The sequence below is a fragment of the Oncorhynchus clarkii genome, chromosome 14, assembly GCF_045791955.1.
Source record: "Oncorhynchus clarkii lewisi isolate Uvic-CL-2024 chromosome 14, UVic_Ocla_1.0, whole genome shotgun sequence".
In the NCBI taxonomy this organism is placed as follows: Eukaryota; Metazoa; Chordata; class Actinopteri; order Salmoniformes; family Salmonidae; genus Oncorhynchus; species Oncorhynchus clarkii.
The window spans coordinates 3,341,695-3,355,847 of record NC_092160.1 but is presented as its reverse complement, the minus strand read 5'-3'; the positions used below and the strand labels follow the sequence as shown (position 1 = coordinate 3,355,847).

At 44.5% G+C, this 14,153-nt stretch overlaps 1 protein-coding gene across 1 annotated transcript; it reads right to left on the bottom strand.

Moving 5' to 3' along the window:
• Nucleotides 1-360: 360 nt before the first annotated feature.
• Nucleotides 361-13,771, bottom strand: LOC139366140 (uncharacterized). The gene is made up of 8 exons (XM_071103285.1): nucleotides 13,567-13,771; nucleotides 13,001-13,280; nucleotides 12,766-12,844; nucleotides 12,558-12,642; nucleotides 7,842-7,885; nucleotides 7,653-7,731; nucleotides 972-1,245; nucleotides 361-733 (listed from the first exon to the last, which is right to left on the bottom strand). Exons 2-8 carry the CDS (start codon nucleotides 13,269-13,271, stop codon nucleotides 651-653), a joined length of 915 nt encoding a protein of 304 aa, XP_070959386.1. The 5' UTR covers nucleotides 13,272-13,280; nucleotides 13,567-13,771; the 3' UTR covers nucleotides 361-650.
• Nucleotides 13,772-14,153: the final 382 nt, after the last annotated feature.

Genomic DNA, 14,153 nt, shown 5'->3' with positions numbered 1-14,153 from the left:
TGCGTATTTTGCACTTTTGCCTAAATAAAGTGTGCGCCAAATCTCTGCTCTCCTGCACCTGACTTCACTACCAGTACGCACACATTTGACATAGACAAATGAATGTAGCCAATCAATACTTATTTCCAGTCAACGTAAATAGCCTATCATATTTAGGAAGTACATTTTCTTAGAAATTTAATTTGTGCTTCTCCGAGCATGCACTTCGTATAGGCTATAGGCTATGGATTATTTGAATGAGGCCACACTAAATATTCCGCACTTGACATTGCGCGCCCAGCAGAGAATCAGAGATGATTGGTGGCATCGGGCACACATAACAAGTAACTCATTCTAAAAGACTGAGAAATAATGAAATGATTTACTTATGCGACACTTTTACTGCCAGTAAATGGTGTATGTACATCTTCATAAAGCATGTTGTGCTTATGTCCAATGGTGTCCAACAGACACCATATCAGCTCATAAGATTGTGTGATAAGATGTTGCCTTGATCACCTAAGTTCTTAACTGAGGAAATGTAATGCTCTTCGTCTGTCTTGTCAAACACATAATTATTCAATATAAATAAACAAAACATTTAAAAAAAATCAAATTTACACCGAAGCTCTTATATCCAGAAACATTAGATTGGCGGCATCCATTCTGAGCTATGATGGTGAGTTGGAGAGGTGGCCAGAGTTTGAGTGGAGGAATCGACTTTCCCCATTAACATGTCCTTTTGCTCCGTCAGCTAAAGAGAGAAAAAGAGGGAGTGAAATTGGTGTCATCCGTGTTTCATGAGGAACCAAAACGACAGAAAAGGAAACAGACCTGCAACGTGACCCTGCTGCAACCAACACAACTGATGATATCAGCAAGTAAAGCACAGTGTATGTGTGTGTGTGTGGCGTGTGTGCGTGCGTGTGTTCATAATGGTTTAATGTTACACAGGGTTTAAGTCAATCAACACAAGCTGCTGAATTAGTTACCTTCTCTGTAGTTATTTTCTAACTCAACAGCGAGATCGTTTAGCTTAATCTTTCTCAGAATCTTCACTGTGATTCCCACAGCTCCGTCAGGACTGTACTTGTCCACCATCTTATCCACTGTGTCTTTCCTGTCACCTTTCTTCAGCTGGTCCTTTGGGATGGGATCGAAGACTTCCAACTTCCCCTTAGTCAGGTGCCACTGAAACTGCTGCAGCTTTACTTCATTAAGTCGCTGCAGAACAACCACTATCATACACTCAACAAGCTGGGTTTCCTGAAACAACAGAGCAGGGGGATTCCTCCATTTAAGAACAATTTAGAAATAGGTCTGACTAATACAAAATCTGCAAACAGCACATGACAACCAAAAAAGGCATTTAGAAAATGTACCACACATGTTTACACACACACACACACACACACACACACACACACACACACACACACACACACACACACACACACACACACACACACACACACACACACACACGCAGTCAGGGTAGGATAACCGCACCCTCCAATATACAGAGCATTCGGAAAGTATTCAGACCCCTTGATTTTTTTCAACCTTTTGTTAATTTACAGCCTTATTCTAAAATAGATTTTAAAAATCCTCATCAAGCTACACACTATACCCCATAATGACAAATCAAAAACAGTTTCTTTACATTTTTGCACTTCTATATATTTTATATACTATATATATATATTTTATACAGTGGGGCAAAAAAGTATTTTGTCAGCCACCAATTGTGCAAGTTCTACCACTTAAAAAGATGAGAGAGGCCTGTAATTTTCATCATAGGTACACTTCAACTATGAAAAAAAATCCAGAAAATCACATTGTAAGATTTTTAATGAATTTATTTGCAAATTATGGTGGAAAATAAGTATTTGGTCAATAACAAAAGTTTATCTCAATACTATGTTATATACCCTTTGTTGGCAATGACAGAGGTCAAACGTTTTCTGTAAGTCTTCACAAGGTTTTCACACACTGTTGCTGGTATTTTGGCCCATTCCTCCATGCAGATCTCCTCTAGAGCAGTGATGTTTTGGGGCTGTTGCTGGGCAACACGGACTTTCAACTCCCTCCAAAGATTTTCTATGGGGTTGAGATCTGGAGACTGGCTAGGCCACTCCAGGACCTTGAAATTCTTCTTACGAAGCCACTCCGTTGCCCAGGCGGTGTGTTTGGGATCATTGTCATGCTGAAAGACCCAGCCACGTTTCATCTTCAATGCCCTTGCTGATGGAAGGAGGTTTTCACTCAATCTCATGATACATGGCCCCATTCATTCTATCCTTTACATGGATCAGTCATCCTGGTCCCTTTGCAGAAAAACAGCCCCAAAGCATGATGTTTCCACTCCCATGCTTCACAGTAGGTATGGTGTTCTTTGGATGCAACTCAGCATTCTTTGTCCTCCAAACACGACGAGTTTAGTTTTTACCAAAAAGTTATATTTTGATTTCATCTGACCATATGACATTCTCCCAATCTTCTTCTGGATCATCCAAATGCTCTCTAGCAAACTTCAGACGGGCCTGGACATGTACTGGCTTAAGCAGGGGGACACGTCTGGCACTGCAGGATTTGAGTCCCTGGCGGCGTAGTGTGTTACTGATGGTAGGCTTTGTTACTTTGGACCCAGCTCTCTGCAGGTCATTCACTAGGTCCCACCGTGTGGTTCTGGGATTTCTGCTCACCGTTCTTGTGATCATTTTGAACCCACGGGGTGAGATCTTGCGTGGAGCCCCAGACCGAGGGAGATTATCAGTGGTCTTGTATGTCTTCCATTTCACTAATAATTCCTCCCACAGTTGATTTCTTCAAATCAAGCTGCTTACCTATTGCAGATTCAGTCTTCCCAGCCTGGTGCAGGTCTACAATTTTGTTTCTGGTGTCCTTTGGCAGCTCTTTGGTCTTGGCCATAGTGGAGTTTGGAGTGTGACTGTTTGAGGTTGTGGACAGGTGTCTTTTATACTGATAACAAGTTCAAACAGGTGCCATTAATACAGGTAACGAGTGGAGGACAGAGGAGCCTCTAAAATAAGAAGTTACAGGTCTGTGAGAGCCAGAAATCTTGCTTGTTTGTAGGTGACCAAATACTTATTTTCCACCATAATTTGCAAATAAATTCATTAAAAATCCTACAATGTGATTTTCTGGATGTTTTTCTCTCTAATTTTGTCTGTCATATTTGAAGTGTACATATGATGAAAATGACAGGCCTCTCTCATACATGTAAAAAAAAAAAAACTTTTTGTTCTGAATACAAAGTGTTATGTTTGGGGCAAATCCAATAGAGCACATTACTGAGTACCATTCTCCACATTTCCAAGCATAGTGGTGGTTGCATCATGTTATAGGTATGCTTGTAATCGTTAAGTACTGGGGAGTTTTTTTTCGGTTATAAAAGAAACAGAATGCAGCTAAGAACAGGCAAAATCACTGGAGGAAAACTTGGTTCAGTCAACTTTCCACCAGACACTGGGAAATGAATTCACCTTTCATCAGACAATAAGCTGAAGCACAAAGCCAAATCCACACTGGAGTTGCTTACCAAGAAGACAGCCAATGTTCCTGAGTGGTCGAGTTTCAGTTTTGACTAAAATCTGCTTGAAAATATATGGCAAGACTTGAAAATCGTTGTCTTGCAATGATCAACAACCAATTTGACAGAGCTTGAATCATTTAAAAAATAGTAATGGGCAAATATTGTACAATCCAGGTGTGCAAAGCTCTTAGAGACTTACCCAGAAAGACTCACAGGTGTAATCACTGCCGAAGGTGATTTTAACATGTATTGACTCAAGGCTATTAATTATTATGTAAATTTAGATATTTCTGTATTACATTTTCAAAAAATTTGCAAACATTTCTAAAAACATATTTTCACGTTGTCATTATGGGGTATTGTGTGTAGATGGGTGTCCGTTCATGTCACGCCCTGACCATAGAGAGCCTTTTATTCTCTATTTAGTTAGGTCGGGGTGTGACTAGGGTGGGTACTCTAGTTTTTGTATTTCTATGTTGGCCTGGTATGGTTCAGAGGCAGCTGTCTATCGTTGTCTCTGATTGGGGATCATATTTAGGCAGACTTTTCCCACTGGGTTTTTGTGGGATCTTGTTTTTGTGTTGATGCCTGTGAGCATTGCATTTGCTTCACGTTTCGTTGCTCTTTATTGTTTTTGTGAGTTTCATTTAATAAACATGTGGAAGTCTACGTACACTGTGCCTTTGTCCGACATTCATTATAACGATCGTGACAGAAGATCCCACCACCCACGGACCAAGCAGCGTGCCCAGGAGGAGCAGGGATCCTGGGCCTGGGAGGAAAGCCAGGAGTGGAGGACATCCTGGACTTGGGACGAAATAATGTCAGGAGACAAAAGCCTGCCATGGAAGCAGGCGGAAGCAGGGAAGGAGGGACAGCGACGACACCGTAGTTTCACGGCCACGACGAAGGCCCAAGAAGCAGCCTCAAAAAATTGTTTTTGGGAGGGGCACATGGGGTGGTCAGCGGAGCCGAGGAATGAGCCAGAGACCGTCAGGGAGTCGAAGGAGGTACTCGAAAGACGAAAGATTCCGGAGAGAGGTGGTGGCGATGAGAGTGCTGCAGAGTGGGCGCGCTGAGGAGCGTGACACCAGTCCGGTGTCATCTGCACCAGTTTCATGCATCTGGCCTCCAGTGCGCCTCCCCTGTCCGGTACGTCCTGTGTCTCCTCCAAGCACTCGCCCTGAAGTGTGTGTCACCGTTCCGGTACAAGTTGTGACGGTTCTACGCACCAGGTCTCCAGTGCGCCGCCACAGCCCAGTACGTCCTGTGCTAGCTCCCCGCACTCACCGTGCAGAGTGTGTCACCGTTCCGGCACCTTCCGTGCCAGCTCTAAGCACCAGGTCTCCAGTGCGCCTCCACAGCCCAGTACGTCCTGTGCCGCCTCCTCGTACTCTCCCTGAAGTGCGTGTCCCCCGTCGGGTACGTCCTGTTCCTCCTCCTCACACTCTCCCTGAAGTCCATGTCCCCAGTCCGGTACATCCTGTGCCTGCTCCTCGCACTCTCCCTCAAGTGCGCCTTCCCAGTCAGGTACGTCCTGTGCCTGCTCCTCGAACTCTCCCTGAAGTGCGTGTCCCCAGTCCAGAGTCTCCTGCGAGGGTTCCCAGTCCAGAGCCTCCTACGAGGGTTCCCAGTCCAGAGCCTCCTGCGAGGGTTCCCAGTCCAGAGCCTCCTGCGAGGGCTCCCAGTCCAGAGCCTCCTGCGGGGGTTCCAAGTCCAGAGCCTCCTGCGAGGGTTCCACGGTCCGGAGCCTCCGGCGGCGATCCACGGTCTGGAGCCTCCGGCGGTGATCCACGGACTGGAGCCTCCGGCGAAAATCCACGATCCGGAGCTTCCGGCGACAATCCCTGCAACAGAGCCACCACCGAAGCTGACGGATCCGCGAGTGGAGCGGGGTCTACGTCCCGCACCGAAGCCACCACTGAGGCTAGATGCCCACCCGGACCCTCCCCTATAGGTTTTGCGGCCGGAGTCCGCACCTTTGGGGGGTGGGGGGTGGGGTGGGGGGGGGGTGGGGGGGGTACTGTCACGCCCTGACCTTAGAGAGCCTTATTCTCTATTTGGTTAGGTCGGGTGTGACTAGGGTGGGTACTCTAGTTTTTGTATTTCTATGTTGGCCTGGTATGATTCCCAATCAGAGGCAGCTGTCTATCTTTGTCTATTGATTGGGGATCATATTTAGGCAGCCTTTTCCCACTGGTTTTTGTTGGATCTTGTTTTTGTGTTGATGCCTGTGAGCACTGCATTTGCTTCACGTTTCGTTGCTCTTTATTGTTTTTGTGAGTTTCATTTAATAAACATGTGGAACTCTACGTACGCTGTGCCTTGGTCCGTTAATTCATTAGACGATCGTGACAGTTCAGCAGTGCTGGATCCTGGCCCCGGACTCAGCTACCTTTCTATAAGATTTTCCTTGCTAGCTTACTATCCTAATTCTTGCCATTGTTTGGTTGAGTTTGCTTTGTTTACCTTGATAATGCCCTTTATTTCAATGCATTATGTTGGTTTGTCTATTGCTTAAAATCTGTTTGTTTTTTTATTTGCAGATCAACTGTTTATACCGTGCCCATTGCTTTGTGTTAGACTCTAGCTTGAAATGTACTGGATCATGTTACCATACTATAACGCATTCATTACTTTGCATGTATAAGGAATGTATATGTTGGGGTCAATGAAGGGTAGATGGGAACTAGGAATATGGAAAGTTATGGAGAGCAGAAGATTCATATTCTGCTCCCGGTTTCTGAGAGAGGTGAAAGGCATTAGTTAGTCTCTGATAAGGCAGGCCGGCTGCGGAAATAGGGAGGAGTGAGGAATGCGTCTTGAGATTAAATCAACAGATGAATTGAGAAGAAACCTCTGGTAGGCTTACCACAATGTCTCTCCTACTGTAGTACTATCTCACGCATAGATTCCACGCCCACAAAGGTTTTAATAACAGGCAGGGCTGTGACTACACCAGTGAGAGGAACCAATTAAATTACTGCCTAGCAACAAATATGGATTGGTTGTCTAGATGTGTAAGGAATTGACCACACTTATTAGAAGGTTATAAATATATGTGCTTATGTAATCATGCTTCGTCTTTGCAGCTGTATGACCCAGTGGGTGAATAAACTTGGTTTGAGCTTTTTCTAGTTGTCCATTTGAGTTTCTACTGAGATTGTTTCGAACCTAACATGTGTTTTTCATGTTGGTGTTTGATTTATCAAGCTAGAATTTCATTTTGATGACACCATTTTTCAGTCATTTTGATTGTTGATATGGATATTTCGTTAGAAACCTTCAACAATTTTGTTGTAATGTTTATGACTGAGCTGAGTTGAGCAGTGTCATTTTGTCAGATGATGTAAAAGGTGGAGGTCTTCCAAATGGACAATGACCCCAAGCATACTTCCAAAGTTGTGGCAAAATGGCTTAAGGACAACAAAGTCAAGGTATTGGAGTGGCCATCACAAAGACGTCAATGCAAGCAAGGAGGCCTACAAACCTGACTCAGTTACACCAGCTCTGTCAGGAGGAATGGGCCAAAATTCACCCAACTTATTGTGGGAAGCTTGTGGAAGGATACCCAAAATATTTGACCAAAGATAAACACTTTAAAGGCAATGCTACCAAATACTAACTGAGTGTATGTTAACTTCTGACCCACTGGGAATGTGATGAAAGAAATAAAAACTGAAATAAATCATTCTCTCTACTATTATTCTGACATTTAACATTCTTAAAATAAAGTGGTGATTCTAACTGACCTAAGACAGGGAATTTTTACTTGGATTAAATGTCAGGAAAACTGAGTTTAATGTATTTGGCTAAGGTGTATGTAAACTTCTGACTTCAACTGTATATGTTGTATGGTGAACTTCGGCTTCAGCAAAGTTTATTTGTGAGTAAATCTGGCTTTGATAATAGACAGTGCCTACCCAGCCACCGACCTCACGTCACTGACACACACACACACACACGCACACACACACACACACACACACACACACACACACACACACACACACACACACACACACACACACACACACACACGGTGCAGCATACTGCACTTCCTGTATGTGGTTTACTCACAATTATGTTTGACACCTCAGACATGGCCAAGTCTTACCTTCATGATCAGTTCCTTCTGCTTCTCCTTCAGCCTAGTGATCTCCAGTTGATTATGCTCCACCCTAGACGGGGCCAACCTAGACACCAAAACAGTCAAGTCACACATTGCTCCTCTACACCACCTCGGAATGCTGTGTTCCATATTTCTTTCACTTAGCTCAGGAAAATAATTTTCGGATACACTTACATTCCAGATGAGTCCCTGATCAGCTCATCCCACTCAGCCTGTGTCTACACACACACATACACAAAATCAAATCAAAAGTTTATTGGTCACATACACATGGTTAGCAGATATTATTGCAAGTGTAGCGAAATGCTTATGCTTCTAAACACAGCAGAAAAAGAAACGTTACTTTTTTAGGACCCTGTCTTTCAAAGATAATTCATAAAAATACTAATTACTTCACAGATGTTCTTTGTAAAGGGTTTAAACACTGTTTCCCCATGCTTGTTCAATGAAGCACAAACAATTAATGAACATGCACCTGTGGAACGGTCGTTAAGACACTAACAATTTACAGACGATAGGCAATTAAGGTCACATTTATGAAAACTTAGGACACTAAAGAGACCTTTCTACTGACTGAAAAACACCAAAAGAAAGATGCCCAGGGTCTCTCATCTGCGTGAACGTGCCTTAGGCATGAGCAAGGAGGCATGAGTACTGCAGATGTGTCCAGGGCAATAAATTGCAATGAACGTACTGTGAGACGCCGAAGACAGCGCTACAGGGAGACAGGGCGGATAGCTGATCGTCCTCGCAGTGGCAGACCATGTGTAACAACACCTGCACAGGATCGGTACATCTGAAAATCACAACTGCGGGACAGGTACAGGATTGCAACAATAATTGCCAGAGTTACACCAGGAACGCACAATCCCTTCATCAGTGCTCAGACTGTCCTCAATAGGCAGAGAGAGGCTGGACTGAGGGCTTGTAGGCCTGTTGTAAGGCAGGTCCTCAGCAGACATCACCGGCAACAGCGTCGACTATGGGCACAAACCCACCGTCACTGGACTAGACAAGACTGACAAAAGTACTCTTCACTTACGAGTTGCGGTTTTGTCTCACCAGGGGTGATGGTCGGATTGAATGAGTCTTACACCGAGGCCTGTAGTCTGGAGCGGGATCAATTTGGAGGTGGAGGGTCCGTCATGGTCTGGGGTGGTGTGTCACAGCATCATTGGACTGAACTTGTTGTCATTGCAGGAAATCTCAACGCTGTGCGTTACAGGGAAAACATCCTCCTCCCTCATGTTGTACACTTCCTGCAGGCTCATCCTGACATGACCCTCCAGCATGACAATGCCACCAGCCATACTGCTCGTTCTGTGCGTGATTTCCTTCAAGACAGGAATGCCAGTGTTCTGCCATGGCCAGCGAAGAGCCCGGATCTCAATCCCAGATCTTGCAGGTGCCTTAGTGGAAGAGTGGGGTAACATCTCACAGCAAGAACTTGCAAATCTGGTGCAGTCCATGAGGAGGAGATGCACTGCAGTACTTACTGACTGTTACTTTTGATTTTGACCCCCTCCCCCCTTTTTTTCAGGGACTCATTATTCCATTTTTGTTAGTCACATGTCTGTGGAACTTGTTCAGTTTATGTCTCAGTTGTTGAATCTTGTTATGTTCATACAAATATTTACATGTTAAGTTTGCTGAAAATTAACGCAGTTGACAGTGAGAGGACGTTCCTTTTTTTGCTGAGTTTAGATCTGACAGTGCAGCAGTATCTAACAGGTAATATCTAACAATTCCACAACAAAACCTAATATCTAACAAATTCTACAACAAAACCTAATACACACAATCTAGCAAAGGAACAGGGGTAAGAATATATAAGTATAATATATGGATGAGCAGTGACAGAGCGGCTAAGCTGCAATAGATAGTAAAGAATAGATAATGACGGATACAGTATACATACATATGAGATGAGTAATGTGAGATATGTAAACATTCTTAAAGTGGCATTATTAAAATGACTAGTATTCCATTTATTAATGTGGCCGATGACATCAAGTCTGTAGGTAGGCAGCCGCCTCTCTGTGCCAGTGCCAATGTGGCTGTTTTACAATCTGATGGCCTTGAGATAGAAGCTGTTTTTCAATCTCTCAGCTTTGATGCACTTTTACTGACCTCGCCTTCTGGTTGGAAGTGGGGTGAACTGGAGGGCAGGTAGTTTGCCCCCGGGTGATGTGTTGTGCAGACCGCACCACCCTCTGGAAAGCCTTGTGGTTGTGGGCGGTGCAGTTGCCGTACCAGGCGGTGATACAGCCCGACAGGATGCTCTCAATTGTGTACCTGTAAATATTAGTGAGGGTTTTCGGTGACAAGCCACATTTTTTCCGCCTCCTGAGGTTGAAGAGGCACTGTTGCGCCTTCTTCGCCACACTGTCTGTGTGCGTGAACCATTTCAGTTTGTCGGTGATATGAACACGGAGGAACTTAAAACTTTCCACCTTCTCCACTGCTGTCCTGTCGATGTGGATAAGGGGGTGCTCCCTTTGCTGTTTCCTGAAGTCAGTGATCATCTCTTTTGTTTTGCTGACATTGAGTGAGAGGTTTTTTTCCTGACACCACACTCCGAGGGCCCTCACCTCCTCCCTGTAGGCCGTCTCGTCGTTGTTGGTAATCAAGCCTACCACTGTTGTGTCGTCTGCAAACTTGATGATTGATTTGGAGGCGTGCATGGCCACGCAGTCGTGGGTGAACAGGGAGTACAGGAGGGGGCTGAGAACGCACCCTTTTGGGGCCCCAGTGTTGAGGATCAGCGGAGTGTACATGTTGTTTCCTACCTTCACCACATGGGGGCGGCCCTTCAGGAAGTCCAGGACCCAGTTGCACAGGGCAGGGTTGAGACCCATGGTCTCAAACTTAATGAGTTTGGAGGGTACAATGGTGTTGAATGCTTGGCTCTTGTCAATGAACAGCATTCTTACATAGGTATTCCTCTTGTCCAGGTGGAATAGGGCAGTTTGCAGTGTGATGGCGATTGCATCATCTGTGGACCTATTGGAGCAGTAAGCAAATTGAAGTGGGTCTAGGGTGACAGGTAGGGTAGAGGTGATGTGATTCTTGACTAGACTCTCAAAGCACTTCATGATGACAGAAGTGTTTGCTACAGGGGATTGATTGAATATGTCCGTAAACACACCAGCCAGCTGGTCTGCGCATGCTCTGAGGACACGGCTAGGGATGACGTCTGGATGTCGTTGGGAGTGTTAACACGTTTAAATGTTTTACTCACGTCGGACATGGAGAAGGAGAGCCTGCAGGTTTTGGTAGCGGGCCGCGTCGGTAGCACTACATTGTCCTCAAAGTGCGCAAAGAAGTTGTTTAATTTGTCTGGAAGCAAGACGTCGATGTCCGCGATGGGGCTCGTTTTCTTTTTGTAATCCATGATTGTCTGTAGACCCTGCCACATACGTCTCGTGTTTGAGCCATTGAAATGCGACTCCACTTTGTCTCTGTACGGACACTTTGCTTGTTTATTTGCCTTATTGAGGGAATAACTACACTGTTTGTATTTGGTCATATTTCCAGTCTCCTTGCCATGATTAAACACGATGGTATGCACTTTCAGCATAATGCTGCCATCAATCCACGGTTTCTGGTTAGGGAAGGTTTTAATAGTCACAACAACAATGGGTACAACATCTCCTATACACGTCCTTATAACTCGCTCACTGAGTCAGCATATACGTCAATGTTATTATCTGAGGCTACCCGGAACATATCCCAGTCCACGTGATTCCAAGCGTGCAATCCAATTGGTCAGAACAGCATTGTATAGACCTAAGCACGGGTGCTTCCTGTTTTAGTTTCTGCCTGTAGGAGGGGAGCAAGATGGAGTCATGGTCAGATTTGCCAAAAGGAGGGTGTTGGAGGGCCTTGTATGCATCGCGGAAGTTAGAGTAGCAATAGTTGAGCGTGTTAATTGCTCATGTACAGCAATCGATATGCTGATAGAATTTAGGTATCCTTGTTCTCAAATTAGCTTTATTAAAATCTCCAGCTGCAATACATACAGCCTCGGGATATATGGTTTCCAGTTTGCATAAAGTCCAGTGAAGTTCCTTGATGGCCGTCTTGATATTCGCTTGCGAGGGGATATACATGACTGTTACGATAACCGAGGAGAGTTCTCTTGGGAGATAATATGTTCAGCATTTGATTGTGAGGAACTCTAGGCCATGTGAACAAAAGGACTTGAGTTCCTGTATGTTGTTACAATTATACCATGAGTCGTTAATCATGAAACATACGACTTTCTTCTTACTGGAGAGATGTTTATTCCTGAAAGTCCTGTTGGCTGTATGGACTCCGACAGCATGTCCCCAGCTTGCCATGTTTCCGTGCAACAGAGTATGTTACAATTTCAGATATCTCTTTGGAAAGCAACTCTTGCCCAGATTTCGTCGACTTTGTTAACTAGGGACTGGACATTAGCGAGTAATATACTCGGGAGCGGTGGGTGGGGTTCGCGCATCCGAAGACCGCTCTGGCACCCTCTCCTCCGGCAGGGTTGTTTTTGGTTGGCCTCTGGATTCAGTTCAAATGCCCTGGGAGGTGCAGACAAAGGTTCTTCTTTGGGAAAGTCGTATTCCTGGTCGTAGTGCTGGTTGTGCTGGTAAGTTGACGTCTCTCTAATATCCAATAGTTCTTCCCGGTTGTATGGAATAACACTTAAGATTTTATGGGCTAACAATGTAATAAATAATACATAAAAAACAAAATACCGCACAGTTTCCTAGGGACTAGAAGTGAAGTGAATCTCTATCGGCGCCATCACACACACACACACACTGCATTATGTATATAGCAGTCAGCAGAGAATACTGTGATCTAGATATGTGGTTTATTCACTTGACCCCTCAGAAATGGCACTAGGCTTACCTTCTTGCCCAGATCCTCCAGCTCTTCCCCCAGCCTAGAGGTCACAGACACCAGACGACCACGCTTCCCATCAGTCACAGATGACCTGGACACAGGAAACAGTCAATCACTGCTCTGCTCCCCTACACCACCACAACATGCGCTCCTATATTCATGACAATCAGTTCAGAAAAAGTATGCTATACATGACCTAAAGAGCTTCTCTCACAGTTCATATGAGCCGCTTGGGACCTCCTCATTCAGTTCATCCCTCTCAGCCTGCTTCCATAACCGCTTCCGAGAGATTGCTACATAATAACATGATATGGTAAGCATTATTGAGAATCACTGCACTAAAATAAAATATTCCTTAGGTTTAGCTCTACTAATAAAGCCACTTTCAAATGTTCTTCAGTCAGTCAATACAGGTATCTCCAAACCAGTTCTACAAACTTCGGTATTACCTGCTTTGTAGTTCTTCTCAAAATTTTCTGAGAGATTGTTCAGGCTCATTTTCCTCAGGATATCCAGTGTGATTCGCACAGCTCCCTCATCGCTGTAACTCTCCACCATCTTATCCACTGTGACCTGTCTGTTAGCATTCTCCAGCTGGCTCTTTGGGATGCTAGGAAATCCATCCAACACATGCCCCTTTAAGTACCACTGAAATGTCTCCAGCTCGCCTGAATCCAGGTGCTGAAAACTCAGCAGCAGCAGTTCGGGAACATTCGCCATTTTAGATCACTAGACATAATCAGAACAGTATAACAAACTATTTATTTGTACTAGGTAAGCCTGTGGCGGTGAGCATGATAATTGAACATCAACAGTCTGTTCAACAAAGAAGCTATGAGAACAAATATATCTATTTCCTTGGAAATATTTCTATGTTGGTTGATTGTTAAATCATTATTTTGTTGCTTATGTTGATTTTCCTACTAATCAACTAGCCTATTATTGCCCTGACCAAGATAGGTAAAGTTTAAAAAAAATTCAATACAAAAATGCAATACAATTATGTTAATCTTACCTTTCTGGTAACAGAAATGTTAGCTTTTCCTATAGTCGTTGTGTTCCTCTAGAATGTGAAATGCTGACTAATACTCAAACTGAAAGGCAGTAGGTATGAGCAGCTTCTCACCACTGATTCTAGGGAGCAGAAAGTTGAAAAGAGTTTCCCAGGATTTAAAGCAGAAGTTTGAAATTTAGAGTGATAGAAAGTGGCTTTAGCAGTGGATACATAGGAAGAGAAGTTAGAGAGGGGGAGTGGCCAGAAGTTTAGTTTCCCCCATTTTCACTCAGCTGCCCGCAGCCCTATTCTGTGAGCATGCAGTGAGTCACTCAGCCACGGAGCAGGAAGGGGGGTTCGAACTGAAAGTGGGGAAAGGACGCGAAAAGGGAAGAGAGTAGGGTCGAAGAGGCAGAGACAGGAGTAGTCAGGCTTATTGAGGTGGTATGTACATGTGGGTATGGTTAAAGTGACTATGCATATATGATGAACAGAGAGTAGCAGTAGCGTAAAAAGAGGGGTTGGCGGGTGGTGGGACATAATGCAGATAGCCCAGTTAGCCAATGTGCGGGAGCACTGGTTGGTTGGGCCAATTGAAATAGTATGTA